Here is a 26,493-nt window from a genome sequence, read left to right as displayed (position 1 = left end):
AGGCAAAAGGATGGCCGTGCATGCACGGTGCACGCGCCCCACACGCCACAAGGCTCTGGCAAAAGTTTGTTTATTTTTGCTGTGAAAAATTCCGTTCCTTGGCCACCATGGACGTCGATCCATCAGTAAGAACAAGCAGCCTGCTTGTCCTCAGAGAACTTATAGTACCCTATACACAGGCACTCAACAGACTTGCTACTGGAGAAGTCTACAGGTGCTGGGATTGTTCAATGTTTGCACAGCAAGTCTGCTACTAACAGATCCTACTACAGAGGGAAGGCTAAATTTAGATAACAAGCCAGTCAATAAATCTCAATAAATAAGTAGAGTTGTATTATTTCAGCATTTGTCACTGCATCACTTTAAAAAGACTGGAATTTACTGTCCTAAGACTAAAAAGAGAAACAATATCAGTAATAAAACGAGGAGAAAGTGGAAGGCTCAGAAAAAAAAGTCTCATTTAAGTCTTAACAGCAGAGAAGAACTCCAAGCAACCTCTTTCAACATGCTTCTTTTCCTCATCTTCAGCTTCCTCTGCAGTCATACACAGAGCAGAGGTTGCTACAGTGTGAGATATTCTAAAGTTACGTAGCTTCCCTACCTGGGTGCACAGCGTAACAGGTGACATTGCTGCCCTCCAGCCTGTTAGCTAGCTCCCTGGCATGCAGCACATTTGCCAGCTTGCTGTCACAGTAAGCCTGTAAGTCCCGCATCCACCCGCCTGGCAGTGGGTTCAGTTTTTCAAAGTCAATCTTGCCATTGCAGTAGGCGCTGGAGGCGACAATGACAATGCGACTTGGAGCACAGTGCTTCAGCCGCTCCAGAAGCAGCTGTGTCAGCAGGAAGTGACCAAGGTGGTTGACCCCAAACATTGGGTTATAGCCATCGACAGTCATGTCACCTCTATAGACACCTGAATGGAAACAGTGAGAGGCAGCTACAGTAAATGATGACAGGAATCTGAGGGTGCACTGGTTCTGGTGGAAGGAGCTGACTTGCATAGACTGGAAGATGTCTGGACCTGGTACATATGCAGCAGTAAGTAAAGAGAGGCTGAAACAGGCAGACTGGATTACGTATTCTATATTTCCAGAAAGGAAAAACAATATTGGAGTATAACTTAGTGTAGGGGTTTTCAACCCAGTCCTTGGGCCACACCCAGCCAGTCTACAATGAATGTGCATGAATAGATTTGCAGGCAATGAAGGCAGTATATGCAAAATCCCTGTACTAAAACTACTTATTTTTATAGTGCTGCTAGATGTATGTAGCACTGTACATATATACGAGACCATCCCTGCTCCACAGACCTGAGAAATCTATTCAAGACGGATAATACGAGATTAAGGAGTTTTGTTTATCATGGGCAACTATTTTTTTAAAAATATGTATAAGCATGAAAATAAGGGGTTCAGATTTAAAAGCAACCTCAAAAAGATGGGCTTTTAACCTGGATTTGAACAGGGTCAGAGAAGGAACGTGATCTACTCCATGCATATGGCACAACAAGGTGGAAAGAATGGCATCTGGAGCTGGCAGTGGAAGAGAAGAGCAATATTTCAATCCACAACAAGGAACAGAGAGTCCTGGGACTACTGAACAAAATAATCTCTCTAGTATAGGTAACAAAGTACTTTAACAAAACTATAATCCTGTGAAGTGCAATAGAACTTTGATAAGAAAAAGGGAAAAAGCCTCTGAACCCAACCCAACCTCCAACCAAAATCAATATTTCAAAAACAAAGGTTGAGGAAAATATATGGATTACTTCTCTTCATTGGCATAAAAAAACCCTTAGTTCTTTGGTTCAAAATTGCTAAACATTACAGAACTGACAATTAATGTATCCACAAAAAGAAGTAAAAGAGCTACTTCACTTAAACTTCAAAGTGCAGGTGAGCAAAAACGTGTGTGTGGTCGGTCAATCACACAGACTATGGCCACAGTTTCACTGCTGGTAGCTGTCTCAAGGCGTGCATGACCGGTAACTTTAAACCATATCCGATCTTCCCACTATGTTTAAAGGGAGAAAGCCAGATTGGAGTGGATCAAGAATGACTTGAAATGAAAGGCAAGACTGCCGAAGTGAACAACACATTCAAGTAATATGAATGCAAAAAGGGAGCGGAAGATAGGATGGTAGTTAGGATGACAGATAGGGTCCAGTGAAGGTGTCTTAAGGAGTGGTGTAATTGCAGCATGTTTGAAGGCATCAGGAACCATTGCAATGGAAAGTGAGAGATTGAGGATATGATAGATGGAAAGGATAACAATAGGGGTGATAGAGCAGAGTAGCTGGGTGGGAATAGGTAGTGAGGTTGGAGGAGGAGTGAAGGTACAGTTTCCTTTTCTGTGATTTTAGAAAAGAAAGAATATCAGGAATGAAATGAGGTGGAGATGATATGGTGGCAAACTCTATATTAACCTTGTTAATCTTGTCATGGAAGTAGTCAGCCATAGTCTGGCAGACAGTGAAAGGGGGAATGGTAGTGAAGGCATTTCGATGAAGTAGACTGTGATAAAGAGATGGCAAAGTTAGCAGAAAGGGAGTTTGTCAAATGGACATAGTAGTTAATACCTTCAAAACAGTAGGGCTACAAACCTTGACCAAGGGGAAATTAGAGTGGCAAAAACATATCTATATAAAATGTTTTTAAATACATTTTTTGCTCATGTGTTGAGAAATTTGTTCTGTATTATATGGCATTTATATGCAGAGTATCTCAACAAATTATAATTGTTGCACCAAGTCACTTTTTTTTACATTTTATTATTTTTATTTATTTATGACATTTATATCCCACAATATCCCAAGAGGAACTCTTTTTAAAATCCAGGTATTCTAACCACCGTTACCACATCCTCCGGCAACGAGTTCCAGAGCTTAACTATTCTGAGTGAAAAAATATTTCCTCATATTTGTTTTAAAATATTTCCATGCAGTTTCATTGAGTGTCCCCTGGTCTTTGTACTTTTTGAATGAGTGAAAAATCAGTTCACTTTTACCTGTTCTATACCACTCAGGATTTTATAGACCTCAATCATATCCCCCCTCAGCAGTCTCTTTTCCAAGCTGAAGAGCCTTAACCTTGCAAAACCAGACAATTAAAACAATATAATAAAAATAATACAAAAAATATACTCCAGAACAGACTGATGTAACAAGAGACAATGGGGGTGGGGAGAGAATAGTTTGACAAAATAATCCAAAACGGCTTTGTGCTTGTGACTGCCTTCTAGCAAGTGGCAGGATTGAAGATGGAGTTTCAGCAGTGGGATCCTGAGTGGGTCATGGTGGGCCTGGGAGTCACCACAGAGGAAGATGGGAGGAATATACAGATAAGCTGCAATTTTCCAGCACCAACTCATGCATATTCACTGTAGATATCCTGAAACCTTACTGATTAGGTGTGTTCTGAGGCTATGTTAAGAACCTCTGACAGAGGAAAGATGAACCAAGGTTTGCTCCATTTTAGGCTGTGCTCCGTGGGGCTCTCCATGGCTCAGAACTGACTATGAGATTTTTATGCTCTTCACACAGCTGCAGTTACTAATTGTAGATGCTTGTTTCTTTGGCAATGTTGTAGCAATTATTCATATCTCAAGTTTTACTCTTACCTGCGTTATTGATAAGAATATCAAGTCTGGGCTCAGACTCCAGGAACAATGTTGCAAATGCTCTGATGGAAGTCAGACTGGCCAGATTCAGCTTCATGAACAGCACCTCCCTATTCCCAGATTCCTATGAAGCAGAAAAATACTCAGCTACTGCTGTCCACCCACTCATATGCCCCATCTGTCTTATCAAGGGGTCCACAGTGCTATTTATTGCTTGCTACCTTAGCAAGACATTCTTGACATAAAATCAGCGTATCTCAAACTATGGGTCGTGACCCAAAATGGAGTCACAGAAGCCATATTTAAAGCTGTGACCAGGCTGAGCCAAAAGAAAAAAACCTCATCAGCCCACATCTCCTATGGAGCCCATCTAGAATTGTCAGATAGAAGGGGATACAAATTTTTAAATATATTTTTTTAATAAATGTAACTTGTCCTGTCTATTGCTTATGTTTGACTTATTCTTGCTGTACACCACCTTGAGTGAATTTCTTCAAAACGGTGGCTGTATTTTGTTTTGCTGCTTCTGCTGGTTTAGGGAAGCAGCAGCAGCTGAATGAAAGTGGGGAGGTGACACTAGATGAAAGTTCCGAAAGAAGAGGACATTTCTTTGGTAAGTGAACACTAATTTGCTTTGTGCTTTGGGATTGGGGTTTAAAGGAGGAATTGTAGGTTAGTGATAGGCAAAATAAAATATAAAAAGCAAATTTTATCAACTAATCTCCATAGTCTTTTCCACTTAGTTTTAAAAACTTTGTACCACTACATTAACAGATAGAATCTAGCAGGCACTGCAGGATCTAGTTTAGTTTTCCCACCCCTAGGACAACTCTTCATTTATAGTCAGTTATTGTAATTAGGGTAACAAGCAAGGAGTGCTCTTACAGAGTTTTAAATACATTTCATTACCATCTGAGAAGGAAACACTAAATAAATCATACAATATACTATATAAACTAAAATACACTTTTATATTAGGCTAATATCCTTAAATACCGTAGCAAGTTTTAAATTATTGAAAAACTCAAAAACACTAAGATGAAGTCAGCAGTCCAGCAGTGAGAGGGGTGCTATCCAGTCTTTTGCATTGAGTGTCACATGTATGATTATCTCCCAGTTGGTGAGATGTCACATGTGTGTGCCCGATGCAAAGAGCTCCTAGCTCTCAGAGAACGTGTCCGTTCTTTTGAGGCTAGAGTAGCAGACTTGGTGGAGCTGAGATCTCCCAGTTGGTGAGATGTCACATGTGTGTGCCCGATGCAAAGAGCTCCTAGCTCTCAGAGAACGTGTCCGTTCTTTTGAGGCTAGAGTAGCAGACTTGGTGGAGCTGAGGGAGACGGAGAGCTACATAGAGGAGACCTACAGGCATGTTGTAGAGAAGTCCCGCCTCCAGTCTGGTAGACCCTGTGCTACCTTGGAGGAGGGAGGTCTCCTAGAAGGAGAGCTTCACCCTGGTGAAGTAGGAAGTACTCCTGTAGCCAGGACCTGCCTACCAGGGGATGTACTATCCTCTCGCACCGAGGATATGTCTCCAAGTGCTGCCCGGGAGGGAAAGGTTAGGACAGCTGTTGTAGTTGGTGATTCGATCATTAGGCATATAGATAGCTGGGTGGCTGGTGGACGTGAGGATCGCCTGGTGACTTGCCTGCCTGGTGCAAAGTTGGCGGACCTCACGCAACACCTAGATAGGATTTTAGATAGTGCTGGGGAGGAGCCGGCTGTTTTGGTACATGTGGGTACCAATGACATAGAAAAATGTGGGAGAGGGGTTCTGGAAGCCAAATTTAGGCTCTTAGGTAGAAAGGTCAAATCCAGATCCTCTAGGGTAGCATTTTCCGAAATGCTTTGATCCCAGAGTACTGATAGAACTGAAAAATGAGCTTGCAGAGCTATTGTTAGTAATATGTAATTTATCCTTAAAATCGAGTGTGGTACCGTAAGATTGGAGGGTGGCCAATGTAACGCCGATTTTTAAAAAAGGTTCCAGAGGAGATCCGGGAAATTATAGACCGGTGAGTGACGTCGGTGCCGCGCAAAATGGTAGAGACTATTATTAAGAACAAAATTACAGAGCATATTCAAAAGCATGTATTAATGAGACAAAGTCAACATGGATTTAGTGAAGTGAAATCTTGCCTCACCAATCTACTACATTTCTTTGAAGGGGTGAACAAACGTGGATAAAGGTGAGCCGGTTGATATTGTGTATCTGGATTTTCAGAAGGCGTTTGACAAAGTACCTCATGAAGGACTCCAGAGGAAATTGGAGAGTCATGGGATAGGAGGTAGTGTCCTATTGTGGATTAAACCCTGGTTAAAAGACAGTAAAGAGAGAGTATGGTTAAATGGTCAGTATTCTCAATGGAGAAGGGTAGATAGTGGATTTCCCCAGGGGTCTGTGTTGGGACCTCTGCTTTTTAACATATTTATAAATGACCTAGAGATGGGACTAACTAGTGAGGTAATTAAATTTACTGATGACAAAAAGTTATTCAAAGTCATTGACAAAGTGCCTCATGAAAGACTCCAGAGGAAACTGGAGAGTCATGGGATCGGAGGTAGGGTATTACTATGGATTAAGAGCTGGTTGAAGGATAGGAAGCAGAGAGTAGGATTGAATGGTCAGTATTCTCAATGGAGAAGGGTAGTTAGTGGGGTCCCTCAGGAGTCTGTGCTGGGACCGCTGCCTTTTTAACATATTTATAAATGACCTACAGATGGGAGTAACTAGTGAGGTAATTAAATTCGCAGATGACACAAAGTTATTCAGGGTTGTCAAGTCGCAGGAGGAGTGTGAAAGATTACAGGAGGACCTCGCGAGACTGGGGGATTGGGCGTCCAAGTGGCAGATGAAGTTCAATGTTGACAAGTGCAAAGTGATGCATGTGGGTAAGAGGAACCCGAATTACAGCTATGTCATGTAAGGTTCCGCGTTAGGAGTCACAGACCTAGAAAGGGATAAGACATTGAAAACTTCTGCTCAGTGTGCTGCGGCGGCTAAGAAAGCGCACAGAATGTTGAGTATTATTAGGAAAGGGATGGAAAACAAACACAAGGATGTTATAATGCCGTTGTATCACTCCATGGTGCGACCGCACCTCGAATATTGTGTCCAATTCTGGTTGCTGCATCTCAAAAAAGATATAAAAGAATTGGAGAAGGTGCAGAGAAGGGCGACAAAAATGATAAAAGGGATGGAATGACTTCCCTAAGAGGAAAGGCTAAGACGGTTAGGGCTCTTCAGCTTGGAGAAAAGGCGGCTGAGGGGTGATATGATAGAAGTCTACAAGATAATGAGCGGAGTAGAGCGGACAGATGTGAAGCATTTGTTTACACATTCAAACAATAATAGAACCAGGGGACACAAGATGAAGCTAGAATATGGTAGATTTAAAAGAAATAGGACAAAGTTTTTCTTTACTCAGCGTGTAGTTGGACTCTGGAACTCGTTGCCGGAGAATGTAGTGACAGCAGCTGGCCTTATGGAGTTTAAGGGGGGTTTGGACAGATTCCTGAAGGAAATGTCCATTGAACATTATTAATGTTTTTTTTGGGTGGGGGGGTTGACGGGTTCTTGAAGCCTGGATTGGCTGCTGTCAGAGGCAGGATGCTGGGCTTGATGGACCCTTGGTCTTTTCCCAGTATGGCGGTGCTTATGTGCTTATGTCGTTAAATTGCGAGAGGATTGTGAAAAATTACAAGAGGACCTTACGAGACTGGGCGTCTAACTGGCAGATGATGTTTAATGTGAGCAAGTGCAAAGTGATGCATGTGGGAAAGAGGAATCCGAATTATAGCTACGTCATGCAAGATGTCACGTTAGGAGTCATGGACCAAGAAAGGGATCTAGGCGTCGTCGTTGATGATACGTGGAAACCTTCTGCTCAGTGTGCTGCTGTGGCTAAGAAAACAAATAAAATGTTAGGTATTATTAGGAAAGGAATGGAAAACAAAAATGAGGATGTTATAATGCCTTTGGTTCGCTCCATGGTGCAACCGCACCTTGAATATTGTGTTCAATTTTTGGTCGCCGCATCTCAAAAAAGACAGTGGAATTAGAAAAGGTGCAGAGAAGGGCGATAAAAATGATAAAGCGGATGGGATGACTTCCCTATGAGGAAAGGCTAAAGCGACTAGGGCTCTTCAGGTTGGAGAAAAGGCGGCTGAGGGGAGATATGATAGAGGTCTATAAAATAATGAGTGGAGATGAATGGGTAGATGTGAAGCGTCTGTTTACACTTTCCAAAAATACTAGGACTAGGGGGCATGCGATGAAGCTACATTGTAGTAAATTTAAAACGAATTGGAGAAAATATTTCTTCACTCAACGTGTAATTAATCTCTGGAATTTGTTGCCAGAGAATGTGGTAAAGGCGGTTAGCTTAGTGGAGTTTAAAATGGGTTTGGACGGCTTCCTAAAGAAAAAGTCCATAGACCATTATTAAATGGACTTGGGGTAAATCCACTATTTCTGTGATAAGCAGTATAAAATGTTTTGTACTTTTCTGGGATCTTGCCAGGTATTTGTGACCTGGATTGGCCACTGTTGGAAACAGGATGCTGGGCTTGATGCAATCTGTTGCTATGTTACCTTCCCTCGTACTGAAGAGAAGTACCTTCAGCTGTGTAACATCTCCCTTAGTACTAATTTGCTGAAAGGAAAATACCAGTGGTGCAGTGCTTTCACTAACACAGTAAATGATAGCAGATAAAGGCATGCATGGTACATTCAGTCTGCCCAACAAGGCAGTCAGAACTGCACCCAACAGCTGCTACCTATAAATATCTGTTGAAGCCCTCCATCTCTCAGCCGCTAATTGAAAATGGATACAAAATACTGTACTGGTGGTATTATACTCCAGATAAACTACAAAAAATATATCCGCAGACCTCAGCAAACTGTTGGAGGGAATGTGGTGGGAGAGGTACATTTATGCATATCTGGTGGGAGTGCCCAAAGGTTCAGACATATTGGGCAGGGATCCTTGGGATGGTGAAGGAAATGGTAAGGATGGAGTCCCCCAACCAGGCAGAGTATTGCTTACTACATACAAGACCCAGAAAGAGTAAGATACACTGTCATGTTAGTCATTCAACTTTTTGTGGCAGCTAAATTAGCACTAGCAAGGGCATGGAGACAGTTGGAGGTTCCATCTATGCAGGTGATAGAGAGCAGACTGCATCATATGTATCAAATGTCTAAGTTGACAGCTATATGGAGAGGACACCTCCAATTGTTCCAGAAAAGATGGCAACCCTATGAGCAATGGAAAGATGTACAAGTCTCAAAACCATAATGTTAGGGGGGGAGGGCTGGGGAAGAAGGGAAGGGTAAGGGGCATGTTTTGTTAATGAGGTTTAGTTGGAACTGTGCATTAGACAATAGCTATGTGAAGCACTGATGATAATAGTATTAGAGACTTGTGATGGTGAAAAGTTGTAACTTGTAATGTTTAAAATTTTGGAAATAAAGAATAAATTATTTAAAAAAAGACTGGGGGACACTCGAAGTTACATGGAAATACTTTTAAAACAAATTGGAAGAAATATTTTTTTCTACCTAATTGAGGATCGCCTGGTCACTTGCCTGCCTGGTGTGAAGGTAGCAGACCTCACGCATCACGTAGATAGGATTTTAGATAGTGCTGGGGATGATCTGGCTGTCTTGGTACATGTGGGTACCAATGACATAGGAAAATGTGGGAGAGAGGTTCTGGGAGCCAAATTTAGGGTCTTAGGTAGAAAGCTCAAATCCAGAACCTCTAAGGTAGCATTTTCTGAAGTGCTACCCGTTCCACGCGCAGAGCCCAAGAGACAGGCAGAGCTCCGGAGTATCAATGCATTAATGAGGTAACGGTGCAGGAAGGAGGGTTTTAGATTTGTAAGGAAGTAGGCAACATTCTGCAGAAGGGGGAGCCTATTCCGGAAGTATGGGCTCCACCTTAACCAGGGTGGGACTGGGCTGCTGGCACTGGCATTTAAAAAGGAGACAGAGCAGTTTTTAAAAGTAGAACCTGGGGGAAGGCCGAAAAGTCATTCAAAAACTCATGGTTCGGAACAAGGTATCTTTCAAAGAAGGGCAACCTTCGAAAGCTAATCAAGAAATGTATTAAGTTATGTCCAATAAAAAAGGAATCATCTTATTTTATTTTCCATGCTTTATTTTGTTTTATTTCTATTGATTACCCTTAAAAGTGGACTAACACGGCTACCACAACTCTCTACTCAAAGATATCACTAAAACAGGGAAGATAGGGTATTCCAATAGCGAGGTTGCAAAAGAGACCATAGTAGATCAGGAGTCCTTAAATAAAAATCAAACAAAATATTGCAAATTAACACTGTCAACTATTGAGCAAGATGTAAATAGGAACAAACACAGTTTGAAATGTCTATATGCGAATGCCAGAAACCTAAGAAATAAGATGGGAGAGTTAGAAATATATTGCACTAAATGAAAAATTAGATATAATAGGCATCTCTGAGATCTGGTGAAAGGAGGATAAACAGTGGAATACTGTCATACCGGGGTACAAATGATATGGTGGATCGAATTGGTGGAGGGGTAGCTTTGTATGTTAAGGAGGGCCTTGAATCAAATAGATTGAAAATTCTGCAGGAAATAAAACACATCTTGGAATCCTATGGATTGAAATTCCATGTGTAAAGGGGAAAAGGATAGTGATAGGAGTGTACCACCGTCCGCCTGGCCAGGATGAACAGACGGATGTAGAAATGTTACCAGAAATTAGGGAGGCTAACAAGCTGGGTAACACAATAATAATGGGTGATTTCAATTACCCAGATATTGTCTGGGTAAATGTAACATCTGGGCATGCTAGGGAGGTAAAATTCCTTGACGAAATCAAGGACTGCTTTATGGAGCAGCTGGTACAGGAGCTGACAAGAATAGGAAAAATTCTAGACATAATCCTTAGTGGAGCACATGATCTGGTGGAAGAGGTAATAATGCTGGGACCACTTAATAACAGTGATCATAATATGATTGTAATGGTATCAGTTTATTATTGAAATACGTAGCATGATATTTTGCTGGATCATATATAGCAATACAAAAATACAGCTTTAAGATGCAACTGGCTTTCATTCCAAAGCCCTCTTCCCCCTCCCTTTGGGGAACATTTAAAAGACAAAGGTACTGCTGCTGACCTCACCTCCCCCTTTTAACAAAAGACTTCTCAAGTAAGAGACTGCCTCAAGGTTAAATTGACTCTCTTCCTCTGATCAACACAACAAATAAGGCTGATCAACACAACAAACATCAAAGGTAACCAGTAGAGGCAAGGAGACAGGCAGGTGGGAAAGGTGTGAAATACAGCTACTAAAAACAAAGGACACCTGCTGGCTGCCCCAGACAAATCTTATCACAGAAATTCAAGCAGGGAAAACCCTGCACTACAATAAACCATTTGTCAGCAAAATCCAGACAGCAAGTCTTGTGATGTCATAAGACATGAGACCAAGATACCACAATGCTTTGCAAATGCCCAAGGGTCGTGTGCAAACCAGGAAACCAAGACAGAGATTCACATGGCATGTCTTCCTGCAGCTTGCAAGAGTATAAAAGATAGAAGCTATTCCAGACAAGCAGATGCTTCCCTTAAACTGCAACACAGATTCTTCTCTTCCTGGGACCTGTAGCCCACCTGCCTGCTATGAGGACCTCTTCTGCAAACATGTGCTTACCTCATGCTGTTCATACTATGTAAAAAGGACTTGTAAGTAACATAACTTTTGATCTAGACCTGCTAATTTACTTTAGCACAGATTATCTGTAAAGATCTGTAAGACCTACCTCTCGTTTGGTTTGCAATATTATTTACATGATTTGTATATTAAATCAACTTTTTTGAAGCTAAAAATACCGTCTCTTTGTGTTCTGAGTATATGGTATATTTTAAAGTTATACTGATAAACTTAGTGCCATGCTCTGAGTAAATGCTTTCAAATCTTGCAATACAGAATACTGCATTTCAACAGAGATATATACTTAATTTATTTAATTTATTGCAATATTGCAATTATCACCTTTGGTGATTGGTGGAGAAATTAATATCCTAAAACTTATAAATACAGCGCCTGCTCTTAAATTATAAACAGTAGCGCGTGCTCTAGAGCTCTTTCCCCCAAGTAAATAATTTCTTGTAACATGATCAGATTTGATATCAGCTCTGGTGTAAGTACACACAGGAAATCCAATATGTTAGCATTTAACTTTCAAAAAGGAGACTACGATAAAATGAGAACGATGAAAAAAAAAAAAAGAAAAGAGGAGCAGCTGCGAAGGTCAAAAATTTACATCAGGCGTGGATGCTGTTCAAAAATACCATCCTGGAAACTCTGGCCAAATATATTCCATGTATTAAAAAAAGGAGGAAGGAAGACCAAACGACAGCCAGCATGGTTAAAAAGTGAGGTGAAGGAAGATATTAGAGCTAAAAGAAAATCCTTCAGAAAATGGAAGAAAGACCCGACTGAAAATAATAAGAAACAGCATAAGGAATGGCAATTCAAATGCAAAGCGTTGATAAGAAAGGCAAAGAGGGACTCTGAAAAAAAGATTGTGTTAGAGGTAAAAACACATAGTAAAATTTTTTTTAGTATATTAAAAGCAAGAAGCCAGCAAACGAATCAGTTGGACCACTAGATGATTGAGGGGTAAAAGGGCACTCAGGGAAGACAAAGCCATAGTGGAGAGATTAAATGAATTCGTTGCTTCAGTCTTCACCGAGGAAGATTAGTGAGAGATACCGGTGCCAGAAATGGTATTCAGAGCCTACGAGTCAGAGAAACTGAATGAAATCTCTATAAACCTTGAGGATGTAATGGCGCAATCTGACAAATTGAAGAGTAGCAAATCTCCTGGACTGGATGGTATTCATCCCAGAGTACTGATAGAACTGAAAAATGAACTTGCAGAACTATTGTAAGTAATATGTAAGTTATCTTTAAAATCAAGCATGGTACCGGAAGATTGGAGGGTGGCCAATGTAATGCCGATTTTTAAAAAAGGTTCCAGATGAGATCCGGGAAATTATAGACTGGTGAGCCTGACACCTGTGCTGGGTAAAATGGTAGAGACTATTATAAAGAACAAAATTATAGAGCATATTCAAAAGCATGGATTAATGAGACAAAGCCAACATGGATTTAGTAAATGGAAATCTTGCCTCACCAATCTACTATATTTCTTTGAAAGAGTGAACAAACATGTGGATAAATGTGAGCTGGTGATATTGTGTATCTGGATTTTCAAAAGGCGTTTCACAAAGTACCTTATGAAAGACTGCAGAGGAAATTGGAGAGTCATGGGATAGGAGGTAGTGTCCTATTGTGGATTAAATCCTGGTTAAAAGACAGTAAAGAAAGAGTATGGTTAAATGGTCAGTATTCTCAATGGAGAAGGGTAGATAGTGGATTTCCCCAGGAGTCTGTGTTGGGACCGCTGCTTTTTAACATATTTATAAATGACCTAGAGATGGGAGTAACTAGTGAGGTAATTAAATTTGCTGATGACATAATGTTATTCAAAGTTGTTAAATCGCAAGAGGATTGTGAAAAATTACAAGAAGGCCATACGAGACTCGACATCTAAATGGCAGATGACGTTTAATGTGAGCAAGTGAAAAGTGATGCATGTGGGAAAGAGGAACCTGAATTATAGCTACGTAATGCAAGGTTCCATGTTAGGAGTCACCGACCAGGAAAGGGATCTAGGCGACATCGTTGATGATACATTGAAACCCTCTGCTCAGTGTGTGGCGGCAGCTAAGAAAGCAAACAGAATGTTAGGTAATAGGTATTCTCCGAGGACAAGCAGGCTGCTTGTTCTCACGACTGGGTGACGTCCGCGGCAGCCCCCACCAACCGGAAAAAAGCTTCGCGGGACAGTCGGCACGCAGGGCATGCCCACCGCGCATGCGCGGCCGTCTTCCCGCCCGTGCGCGACCGCTCCCGCCAGTTCCTTTTTTTCCGCGCCTGGAGAGAGTCGTGCCTTGCCGCTCTCTCTACTTCAGCCGCCGGATTCTTGCGATCGCGTATACGCGGATCGCGCTTCGTTAATTTAATTTCCTTTTATTATCTTTTCTTTTTACAAAAAAAAAAAAAAAAAAAAACTGCGCGTGTGGAGCACGCGCTCCCCTTTTCCCTCGCTTCCAGCGGGGACGCTACGTTGCGGCCTAGTGGTCGCTCGGTCGTTTTTTTCGTGGTGTGATTTTAGCCACCATTGACGACTTTGACTTCGCCGACGCGATTTTTCCGTCGATGTCCTCGAAGGTCCCGAGTGGATTTAAAAAGTGTGGTCGCTGCGGCCGGCCGATCTCGCAGACCGACACCCACGCTTGGTGCCTCCAGTGCCTCGGGCCGGAGCACAATCTCAAGTCGTGTGCTTTGTGTCTCGGTCTCCGGAAACGGACTCAGGTTGCGAGGCAAGTTCTGCGGGACCGTCTTTTTGGAACTTGCGCCGGCCCCTCGACGTCGACCTCGACGGCATCGGTATCGAAGGCCGGTTCTTCGGTACCGGTATCGATGCCCGAGACATCGGCACCGATGGCAGCGACCCCAGGAGAACAGGTCCCGTCGGCCCGCCGGTCCGCCGGTGAGAGTGGGGTTGAGAGGCCGCGTGGGCAGTCGGCCCCGGTCACTCCCTCAGCTCGTGAGCCACGGGACCGAACCCTGTCTGACCCGGTGCCTCGAGACCGAGGGGGATCGACCTCCTCCTCCTCCATGCCCTCCGGCGCCGGTGACGTGCATCGAAAGAAGGACAAAAAGCGTCGTCACCGGACGCCCTCGGTGCATCCTGAAGAGGAGTCGACGCCGAAGCGTCATCGTCGAGAGGAGAGGTCCCCGTCGGTTGTGGAGGTACCGACGCGTCGGGGTTCCGGCACCTCGGTGCCGTCTCCTGGCTCCCAGCAGCTTCCGGCACCGACACCCTTACCGGCCCCACCGCCTTTCCCGGCAGCGGGCCTGGACGAGTGCCTCAGAGCCATCCTTCCGGGGATCCTGGAAGGGCTGATGCGCCAGGCTGTGCCGGCGCCGGGGGTGCTTGCGCCCTCGGCGCCGATGACTGTGGCGCCGGCGAGCTCTAGCCCGGCGCCGGAGCTGTCGACACCGCCGCCGCTTGCGGTGCCGGTCTCGACTGCTACGCAGGTGGAGTCCCCGTCGACGTCGATGGAGGGAGCTCCGTCCCCGCCGGCGCGGGAGTCCACCGCTCGACGACACCGAGACCTCGGTGCCTCGACGTCGAGCCGGGCCCGGTACAGGACTCAGCTACATGAGCTAATGTCCGATACCGAGGATGAGGACTCGTGGGGGGAAGAGGAGGACCCTAGATATTTCTCCTCAGAGGAGTCTACGGGCCTTCCCTCGGACCCCACGCCTTCACCGGAGAGGAAGCTCTCACCTCCTGAGAGCCTCTCCTTTGCCTCCTTTGTGCGGGATATGTCGATCACCATTCCCTTCCCCGTGGTCTCTGTGGAAGAGCCGAGGGCCGAGATGCTCGAGGTCCTCGACTATCCATCACCACCTAGAGAGTCCTCCACGGTGCCGCTGCACAATGTCCTGAAGGAGACGCTGCTCCGGAACTGGGTGAGACCGTTAACTAACCCCACCATTCCCAAGAAAGCAGAGTCCCAGTACAGGATCCACTCCGACCCAGAGCTCATGCGGCCCCAATTGCCCCATGACTCAGCGGTCGTGGATTCTGCTCTCAAGAGGGCACGGAGTTCGAGGGATACCGCCTCGGCGCCCCCGGGGCGGGAGTCTCGCACTCTGGACTCGTTTGGGAGGAAGGCCTACCAATCCTCCATGCTCGTGACCCGCATCCAGTCATACCTGCTCTATATGAGCATCCACATGCGGACCAATGTGCAACAGCTGGCGGACCTGGTCGAGAAGCTCCCGCCGGAGCAGTCCAGGCCTTATCAGGAGGTGGTCAGGCAGCTGAAGGCATGCAGAAAGTTCCTGTCCAGGGGTATTTTTGACACCTGTGACGTGGCATCTCGTGCTGCGGCCCAAGGTATAGTGATGCGCAGGCTCTCATGGCTGCGCGCCTCTGACCTGGACAACCGCACCCAGCAGAGACTGGCCGACGTCCCTTGCCGGGGGGATAACATTTTCGGTGAGAAGGTCGAGCAGATGGTGGACCAACTGCATCAGCGGGAAACCGCTCTCGACAAGCTCTCCCACCGGGCGCCTTCAGCATCCGCCCCCACTGGTGGGCGTTTTTCCCGGGCACGGCAGGCTGCACCCTATTCTTTTGCAAAGCGTAGGTACAACCAGCCGGCCCGAAGGCCTCGTCAGGCACAGGGACAGCCCCAGCGCGTTCGTTCTCGTCAACAGCGTGCGCCTAAGCAGCCCCCTGCGCCTCCACAGCAAAAGCCGGGGACGGGCTTTTGACTGGATCCACGGGAACATAGCCGCCCTACAAGTGTCCGTACCGGACGATCTGCCGGTCGGAGGGAGGTTAAAATTTTTTTCACCAAAGGTGGCCTCTCATAACCTCCGACCAGTGGGTTCTCCAAATAGTGCGGTGCGGATACGCCCTGAATTTGGCCTCCCTGCCTCCAAATTGTCCTCCGGGAGCTCAGTCTTTCAGCTCCCATCACAAGCAGGTACTTGCAGAGGAACTCTCCGCCCTTCTCAGCGCCAATGCGGTCGAGCCCGTACCACCCGGGCAGGAAGGGCAGGGATTCTATTCCAGGTACTTCCTTGTGGAAAAGAAAACAGGGGGGATGCGTCCCATCCTAGACCTGAGAGGCCTGAACAAATTCCTGGTCAAAGAAAAGTTCAGGATGCTTTCCTTGGGCACCCTTCTGCCAATGATTCAGAAAAACGATTGGCTATGTTCCCTGGATTTAAAGGACGCATACACTCACATCCCGATACTGCCAGCTCACAGACAGTATCTCAGATTCCGACTGGGCGCACGGCACTTTCAGTATTGTGTGCTGCCCTTTGGGCTCGCCTCTGCCCCACGAGTGTTTACCAAGTGCCTCGTGGTGGTAGCGGCCTACCTACGCAAGCTGGGAGTGCACGTGTTCCCATATCTCGACGATTGGCTGGTCAAGAACACCTCGGAGGCAGGAGCCCTCCGGTCCATGCAGTGCACTATTCAACTTCTGGAGCTGCTGGGGTTTGTGATAAATTACCCAAAGTCCCATCTCCAACCGTCCCAGTCTCTGGAATTCATAGGAGCGCTGCTGAATACCCAGACGGCTCAGGCCTATCTTCCCGAAGCGAGGGCCGCCAATCTCCTGGCCCTGGCTTCGCAGACCAGAGCGTCCCAGCAGATCACAGCTCGGCAGACGTTGAGACTTCTGGGTCATATGGCCTCCACAGTTCATGTGACTCCCATGGCTCGTCTTCACATGAGATCTGCTCAATGGACCCTAGCTTCCCAGTGGTTCCAAGCCACCGGGAATCTAGAAGATGTCATCCGCCTCTCCACCAGCTGCCGCACTTCACTGCTCTGGTGGACCATTCGGACCAATTTGACACTGGGACGTCCATTTCAAATTCCACAGCCCACGAAAGTGCTGACGACGGATGCCTCTCGCCTGGGGTGGGGAGCTCATGTCGATGGGCTGCACACCCAGGGTATGTGGTCCCTCCAGGGAAAGGATCTGCAGATCAACCTCCTGGAGCTCCGAGCGATCTGGAACGCACTGAAGGCTTTCAGAGATCGGCTGTCCTACCAAATTATCCAAATTCGGACAGACAATCAGGTTGCAATGTTTTACGTCAACAAGCAGGGGGGCACCGGATCTCGCCCCCTGTGTCAGGAAGCCGTCGGGATGTGGCGCTGGGCATGCCAGCACAGCATGCTTCTCCAAGCCACATACCTGGCAGGCGTAAACAACAGTCTGGCCGACAGACTGAGCAGAGTCATGCAACCGCACGAGTGGTCGCTCCATTCCAGAGTGGTACGCAAGATCTTCCGAGAGTGGGGCACCCCCTCGGTGGATCTTTTCGCCTCTCAGACCAACCACAAGCTGCCTCTGTTCTGTTCCAGACTTCAGACACACGGCAGGCTAGCGTCAGATGCCTTTCTCCTTCATTGGGGGACCGGCCTCCTGTATGCTTATCCTCCCATACCTTTGGTGGGGAAGACCTTACTGAAGCTCAAGCAAGACCGCGGCACCATGATTCTGATAGCGCCCTTTTGGCCCCGTCAGATCTGGTTCCCTCTTCTTCTGGAGTTGTCCTCCGAAGAACCGTGGAGATTGGAGTGTTTTCCGACTCTCATTTCGCAGAACGACGGAGCGTTGCTGCACCCCAACCTTCAATCCCTGGCTCTCACGGCCTGGATGTTGAGGGCGTAGACTTCGCTGCGTTGGGTCTGTCTGAGGGTGTCTCCCGGGTCTTGCTTGCCTCTAGGAAGGATTCCACTAAGAAGTGTTACTTTTTCAAGTGGAGGAGGTTTGTCGTTTGGTGTGAGAGCAAGGCCCTAGAACCTCGTTCTTGTCCTGCACAAAACCTGCTTGAATACCTTCTGCACTTATCGGAGTCTGGCCTCAAGACCAACTCAGTAAGGAATCACCTTAGTGCGATTAGTGCTTACCATTATCGTGTGGAAGGTAAAGCCATCTCTGGAGAGCCTTTAGTCGTTCGATTCATGAGAGGTTTGCTTTTGTCAAAGCCCCCTATCAAGCCTCCTACTGTGTCGTGGGATCTCAACGTCGTCCTCACCCAGCTGATGAAACCTCCTTTTGAGCCACTGAATACCTGCCATCTGAAGTACTTGACCTGGAAGGTCATTTTCTTGGTGGCAGTTACTTCAGCTCGTAGGGTCAGTGAGCTTCAAGCCCTAGTAGCTCATGCTCCATATACCAAATTTCATCACAACAGAGTAGTGCTCCGCACTCACCCAAAGTTCCTGCCGAAGGTGGTGTCGGAGTTCCATCTTAACCAGTCAATTGTCTTGCCAACATTCTTCCCCAGGCCGCATACCCGCCCTGCTGAACGTCAGTTGCACACATTGGACTGCAAGAGAGCATTGGCCTTCTACTTGGAGCGGACACAGCCCCACAGACAGTCCGCCCAATTGTTTATTTCTTTCGACCCTAACAGGCTAGGGGTCGCTGTCGGGAAACGCACCATCTCCAATTGGCTGGCAGATTGCATTTCCTTCACTTACGCCCAGGCTGGGCTGGCTCTTGAGGGTCATGTCACTGCTCATAGTGTTAAGAGCCATGGCAGCGTCAGTGGCCCACTTGAAGTCAGCCACTATTGAAGAGATTTGCAAGGCTGCGACGTGGTCATCTGTCCACACATTCACATCACATTACTGCCTCCAGCAGGATACCCGACGCGACAGTCGGTTCGGGCAGTCGGTGCTGCAGAATCTGTTTGGGGTGTAAATCCAACTCCACCCTCCAGGACCCGAATTTATTCTGGTCAGGCTGCACTCTCAGTTAGTTGTTCTTCGTAGGTCAATTTCTGTTGTACCCTCGCCGTTGCGAGCTTCAATTGACCTGGGTTCTTGTTTTGAGTGAGCCTGAGAGCTAGGGATACCCCAGTCGTGAGAACAAGCAGCCTGCTTGTCCTCGGAGAAAGGGTATGATACATACCTGTAGCAGTTGTTCTCCGAGGACAGCAGGCTGATTGTTCTCACCTACCCTCCCTCCTCCCCTTTGGAGTTGTGTGTTTTATCTTTTGCTAGTTATTCAACTGGCGGGAGCGGTCGCGCACGGGCGGGAAGACGGCCGCGCATGCGCGGTGGGCGTGCCCTGCGTGCCGACCGTCCCGCGAAGCTTTTTTCCGGTTGGTGGGGGCTGCCGCGGACGTCACCCAGTCGTGAGAACAATCAGCCTGCTGTCCTCGGAGAACAACTGCTACAGGTATGTATCATACCCTTTATTAAGAAAGGAATGGAAAACAAAAATGAGGATGTTACAATGCCTTTGGAGTGGAGGAGTAGCCTAGTGGTTAGTGCAGCGAACTTTGATCCTGGGGAAGTGGGTTCGATTCCCACTGCAGCTTCTTGTGACTCTGGGCAAATCACTTAACCCTCCATTGCCTCAGGTACCAAAACTTAGATTGTGAGCCCTCTAGGGGCAGAGAAAGTACCTGCATATAATGTGTACAGCGCTGAGTACGTCTAGTAGCACTATTGAAATGATTAGTAGTAGTAGTAGTGTATCGCTCCATGGTGTGACTGCTCCTCGAATATTGTGTTCAATTCTGGTCACCACATCTCAAAAAATAAATAGTGGAATTAGAAAAGGTACAGAGAAGGGTGATGAAAATGATAAGGGGGATGGGACGACTTCCCTATGAGGAAAGACTAAAGTGGCTAGGGTTCTTCAGTTTGAAGAAAAGTGTTAATTCTTAGCTTAGCAGAGTTTTAAAAAGGTTTGGACGGCTTTCTAAAGGAAAAGTCCATAGACCATTATTAAATTGGACTTGGGGAAAATTCACTGCTTATTTCTAGAATAAGCAGCATAAAATGCATTGTACTGTTTTGGGATCTGGCCAGGTACTTGTGACCTGGATTGGCCACTGTTGTAAACAGGCTGCTAGGCTTTGGTCTGTTCCAGTATGGCAATACCTATGTATTTATGTACTTATATGCATTCAACGAATAGTTAAGCTCTGGAACTCTTTGCCAGAGGATGTAGTAACAGCAGTTAGTGTATCCGGGTTTAAAAAAGGTTTGAACAAATTCCTGGATGAAAAGTCCATAGCCTGCTATTGAGACAGACATAGGGAAGCAACTGCTTGCCCAAGGATTGGTAGCATGGAATGTTGCTGCTAATTGGGTTTGTGCCAGGTACTTGTGACCTGGCTTGGACACTGTTTGGAAAAAACAGGATACTGGTCTAGATGGACCATTGGTATGACCCACTATGGCTACTCTTATGTTCAGACTAGTCACAATGGTTGCCAATTTGCCATCATGCCAAATACATATAGGCAGTTAAACATGACAGTCTTATAACAATATATATTTAAACTAAAAGTATTGCTAACTGTATTTAACTTGCTAAATTCAACATTAAAATGTCTTCCCCTCTCTCTTGAGATGCGAAGCCCCCTCACTCATAGCATATGACATTAAAATGATACACAATGCACAGACTGGATCTTTATCTGTCTTTTGCCATTTGTGGGACACAGACTGTAAAAGCCTGGCCGGCACTAGCCTTAGTTCCCAACTACTGGAGTTACTGAATCTACTTCTGTCCCATTCAGGGCCTCTAAGGGGGAGATGGGCCTGGCGTGGGCAAGCTTCTTCCTGCTGCCTGCTTCCGGGTATGTCCTCTCCTGCTCCAGCGTGCAGCCCAAGACCTGAATGACTGTGGGTCCTGACTCCTGGCATGGACAGGAGCACGAGAGAACAGACAGTGGGAGCAGGCACACAGGAAGCGGCTTTCCAGGCCTGGGCCCCTCCTTGGAGGCAAAGACTGAAAGGTAAGGGGCGGGAGTGATGGTGTGAGTGGGGGGAGTGGCGGTATGAGGGGCGTGGGGCGGCTTGCAGTAGTTTGGTTCTGCCCCGGGCCCGGCTGTCTCTCGGCGGCCCTGGTTCTATTTGCAGGATAGAGACTGTAGATGTCTGTCCGGCACCGGCCTTGGTTCCCAACTACTCTTGTCTAACATAATACCTCAACAATCATGTTTTGATTCCAGCCCTTTTCTCTGTCAGCACTGGAATAGCACCTTTAGTAGTGCAGTGTCTCCTAGTGTTACCCTGCAGTGAATGGAAGTACCCTAGTACTGCCTTACAATACCAACACTGATTTTGTAGTAGTTCATAGATTCTTTTGGCAGTGCATTACGACTGATGTGGAAAAGACAAACAAAGAGACCTTGCGGATGTCAAAGACGGCTGCTTCTGCTCTCTTTTTGTTGCGACAGGCAAGGATAATTCGGGCTCCACGGTGAGCAAGGTCCAGTGCTGTCATCTTTCCTATCCCAGAGTTCCCACCTATAAAAATATCAAACATTTCACAATCTGAATACTATGAGTCCCTGTGAGGTCTCTCCCCAAAAGAAAAGCGAAATGCAGGTGTCCATCCATCCACAGGAAGGAAAAAGCACCCTGAGCATGAAGTAAGAGCCTACCTTGTTTCTCTCCTATCAGTTCCACCTCTCTACAAGGCTGCTTATTCCTTCATACTGCATAGTTTTAATGTTTCCACTGTGTCTCAGTGCTCAGCAATGCATTAATTTATGATGTTGAAGGCAATTTCCTGAGCACCTGAGACATTTTAAAAACTTCACTGTAACACCCAGATTTTGATCCCACCACTCCACTAGTAATCTTCCTTTGGTCTTGTGGTTCATAAAGACTTAACAGACTATTACTCTCTCTCTCAAAAAAAAAAAAAAAAAAAAGGCAGTAGACAAATCCTATATATCTCCAGTCTCCTAACAGCTGCTACAGGACCATATGAAATTTGGCCCTACCACACCTGTAAGTAAAACGGTCTTCCCCTTCAGGCTGGTCTCACTCTTGCACTTAGGTCCTTTGATGAAATTGAAATATATGAGGATATAGGCTGCCATAGCAATAGCTGCTCCCAGAAGGGCTCCTGGCATGGTGGTAAGTGCTGCAGCCTAAGCCTGGCACCTAGTGGCTTTCACTACTACGATTCTCCTTGGACTGGGACAGCTAAAGCAGTTCGGAGCACCTAACCATCTGCTGCTACCACCAGGCCTCTGCTCAGCTACAACTGCCGCAGAGGGCCAACCTTTGTTCTCCTGTTTTGCAGTTTCCTGGACAAAGTAGTTTCCTAATACCATGCCAACAATGTACTCAAACAGCAGCTGACACTGCCATCTTCCAACCAGATACAGAACTGCACACACAAGGGAATATCATGCCCTGTGCAGTGGTAAACGTTCACATTCTAGCATATAAAAAGAATGGAGGGTTTACCCTATTCAAATTATTCATGAAAAATACCCTTTTCAATTTAACTTTTCACCCAAATACCAATTTCACATTATTTTTTTGAATAAAATCCCACTGTTGTCATGTTAGTTGACTTGGCTATATAGAAATAAATGTCAATAATAATTTGCAGGGAAGACTTCTTCACTGTAACGTCATTGTTAAAACTGTACATTGGTTGTGAAGAGAACATTGCTCAAGGTCCAGATTATTGGTCCAGCCTTTCTATATAAAAAAAGGGTATATGTCCAACTGAAGTTTATGATTATTGAATGACGAGTTATTAGAAGCTCTGGAGAAAAAAGGATGTGGGCTGGAGAAAATTTAGGGGTGGGCCTTTTCAGTGATAGGGTAATACTATGAGAATACTACCAAATCTGGAACCAGGACCTACTTTTTTCCCCCTAAATCCCCTCATCCCCTCCCTCTAATGGTTTTTTTTTTACAAATTTTTATTTAGCAATAAACTGTGAGCGGTGTGAGGAAGCCTCTCCTAAATTGGAGACTATGTCCGGACATACATCCGTCATACTCTTGGGGAGCCACCCCCCCTCCCCACAGGCATGCAATTATTTACTTCTTAACAAATTATAAATCTAATTTTTCCACTCTGTCATTGTAGTCACATCAATGCAGACCTGCTTTTTTAGAACTGGTATATTTTATATACATTGTGGAAGTTAGGTATGATTCCCAGCTCAGGTCTTCTAGAGCTAGGAGTACAGTAAAACATGATGCTCACAGCGCCTGAAGGAAAAGAGCCATACTCATTGTGCAATACAGTACAAGTTCAGAAATGTGGACCACCCGAGAATCTGGTCCCTTTGAAACACAAACATTTTCTGGTAAATACAGCTGTAAAGATGCAGGCACGGGACAATTTTCCTGTGTGCAATGCTCCTAGATCTGCCAGGCCCACTCCCTCCAATGCAGGAAGTTTATATCAAAGGGAGCGGGACTGGCAAACCTAGCAGCGCCACTCTTACTGACCTTTAAATGCATCCATTCTGCAGCTCCCCATTACCTCTCCACTCTCATCTCTCCCTACATTCCTCCCCGTGAACTCCACTCACTGGACAAATCTCTCAGGTTGTCCCCCTTCTCCTCCACCGCTAACTCCAGGCTTCGTTCCTTTTCCCTCGCAGCACCTTATGCCTGGAAGACTTCCTGAGCCTGTACGTCTAGCTCCATCTCTACCTGTTTTCAAATCTATGCTGAAAACCACCTTTTCACCACTGCTTTTGGCTCCTAGCTACTACTAAATTGCCTCCCCTTGTTCCTTCTCACCCAGTACTTCCCTCGCCCTTAATTGTCTTGTCTGTCTGTATTATTTTTAGACTGTAAGCTCTATTGAGCAGGGACTGTCTCTCTATATCAGGTGTTCAGCGCTACGTGCGTCTGGTAGCACTATACAAAATAAATTGTCCCGTGCCTGCATCTTTACAGCTGCGTTTATGAAGCCGACTGAGGTTAGCAACAAGAAGGAAAGTGGGAAGGAGGGGAAATTACTATAAAGAGGACATTGAAATTGGGATGCAGAAGAGTACTCTCAATCTGTGCTATTAAGGCAGGGAACACTTGGAATCTTCTTTGGTTTTTGATTCTTAGTCCCCTTCTCCTGATGTGGTCTAATTCAATGAGGCATACTATTTAAGTTTCTTTATATGTTTTTCCTGTAAATATGCTAACTTCTTTATGACTGAACTGGAAGAGACATTTCTGCATACCAGACCAAACCCCTAAAATACTACTGGTACATCGATGACATTTTTATGCTTTGGACTGAGGGGGAAGAAAATCTGAAACAATTTTACAGTTCCTTCAATACATACCATCCTACAATCAGATTCAAAATTGACTACTCCCCAGATTAAGTCAATTTTTTGGACACCACAGTCTCAATCAGCATTGGCTATAACAAACATCCATCCATATATAAGAAACCCACAGACAAATGCAGCTACCTCCACAACTCCAGCTTCCACCCTTCACATACAAAAAATGTCACTATTCACAGCCAAGCCACAAGATACCACTGTATCTGCTCTGACCCCAGGGGACAGATATAGACACCTCAAAATCCTGACTGCATCCTTTGTTGCCATATGTAAGAAAATCAACTAAACATACATCTGATAACTGAAGGGGCAAATATTCCTTTTGATAATTTAAATTTAACTCAGGAGATTGAAGATAATAGAGGGCTGCAAACAGCTACATTGATTATTGACTTTGTGCTACAATCTGATCGGGATTGGATTTTGAAAATGTATTTTCACTCACAAAATTAGTGTTTTTCTGGACATACCCAGGCAGAAAGCTAAAGCGTCAATCCTTTTTAAAACTTCGTCCACGAGTTTTGCAGTTACGAGGCCTCTTTTGGCTCAACTTCCTGTGCAAGTGTGTAATGAAGTTGCAATCTGTTGGTTTTGGTTTTTTTTTTTTAACCTGCTCATTTGGTATCTTTTTTGGATTCCAAACTGGTAGTTACTCCTCCTCTGCCTGTAGCTGCTTCTTTGACACCTACTCTGTAAATGTGGTTTAATCTGCTTGATGTTTAGCTTTCGTTTTCTTTAGATTAAAAAATTTGTTTGGATTTCTGCCTAGTCCCTTATTCTTAATTGTGGACTTCAGATAAAGTAATTTAATTATTTGCACAAATAGTAAGAAGATTTTCCTAAATATTTTGGATGAATTTATTGTATTATTTTCTTCTTTGGTTATGTTATTACTTCTATCTTTTATGTTCAAGAGTATTTTTGTAATTTATATGTTAAAATTGCTTAAAAATACAATAAAAAAAATCAGTTTATGGTTACCCTTTCCATTCCATTTAGGCTATAGTATTATATCTCTACTTAGCCCTTCAGACTGAGGAGAAGGGTGAATAGTGGAGTTCCGCAGGGACTGGTGAACATAACATATTTATAAATGATCTGGAAATTAGAATGACAAGGGAGGAGATTAAATTTGCAGATGACAACAAAATGATTAAAGGTAGTTAAAACATACGTGGACTGTGAAAAATTGAAGGAAGACCTTGGAAATTGGAATACTGGACATTCAAATGGCAGATGAAATTTAATTTGGAGAAATGCAAAGTGATGAACATTGGGAAGAATAATTCATCTTGGTATCATTATAGACAATATGCTGAAATCTTCTTCCCAGTTTGTGGTGGCAGCCTACAAAGCAGACAGGATGCTAGGAATGATTAGGAAAGGGATGGTAAATAAGACCAAGAACACTATAATGCCTCTGTATGGCTCCACGGTGCGACCTCACCTTGAGTATTGCATTCAATTCTGGTGGATGTATCTCAAAAAATATATTTGACTCCTGTTCGTCTGCATCATATGTTTAAGGCAGTTTCGCCTTTATGCTGGAGAGGTTGAGGCCAGAGGGGTACCATGGGTCATCTCGGACCTGTACTAAGGTACGAGCATTTTGGAAAGCAATTCAATATAGACTCCAGATCATGCGCTCCAAAAAGGACCAGGTCTAGAATTTTTCCTTCTCTCGTCGGCTCCTGTACCAGCTGCTCCATAAAGCTGTCCTTGATTTCATCAAGGAATTTTACCACACTAGTGTGCCCAGATGTTACATTTATCCAGTCAATATCAGGGTAATTGAAATCACCCATTATTATTGTGTTGCCCAGTTTGTTTGCATCCCTAATTTCCTTTAACATTTCTGCACCCGTCTGTTCATCCTGGCCAGGCGGACGGTAGTACACTCCTATCACTATCCTTTCCCCCTTTACACATGGAATTTCAATTCACAGTGATTCCAAGAAGTGTTTTGTTTCCTGCAGAATTTTCAATCTATTTAATTCAAGGCTCTCGTTAATATACAATGCTACCCCTCCACCAATTCGATCCACCCTATCATCACTATGATATAATTTGTATCCCGGTATGACAATGTCCCACTGGTTATCCTCCTTCCACCAGGTCTCA

General features: G+C 45.1%; 1 protein-coding gene across 1 annotated transcript in view; it reads right to left on the bottom strand.

The window, feature by feature from the left end:
* Positions 1-22,307, bottom strand: part of DHRS13 (dehydrogenase/reductase 13) — a 29,439-nt gene extending 7,132 nt beyond the window's left edge. The window contains 4 exon segments of the mRNA XM_030185831.1: positions 602-913; positions 3,619-3,742; positions 21,447-21,565; positions 22,053-22,307. Coding sequence (XP_030041691.1) covers positions 602-913; positions 3,619-3,742; positions 21,447-21,565; positions 22,053-22,179 — 682 coding nt within the window. The 5' untranslated portion in view covers positions 22,180-22,307.
* Positions 22,308-26,493: the final 4,186 nt, after the last annotated feature.

The sequence above is a fragment of the Microcaecilia unicolor genome, chromosome 13, assembly GCF_901765095.1.
Source record: "Microcaecilia unicolor chromosome 13, aMicUni1.1, whole genome shotgun sequence".
Lineage (NCBI taxonomy): Eukaryota > Metazoa > Chordata > Amphibia > Gymnophiona > Siphonopidae > Microcaecilia > Microcaecilia unicolor.
Note: the sequence above shows the minus strand (reverse complement) of the source record. Positions and strands in the feature narration are given on the sequence as shown.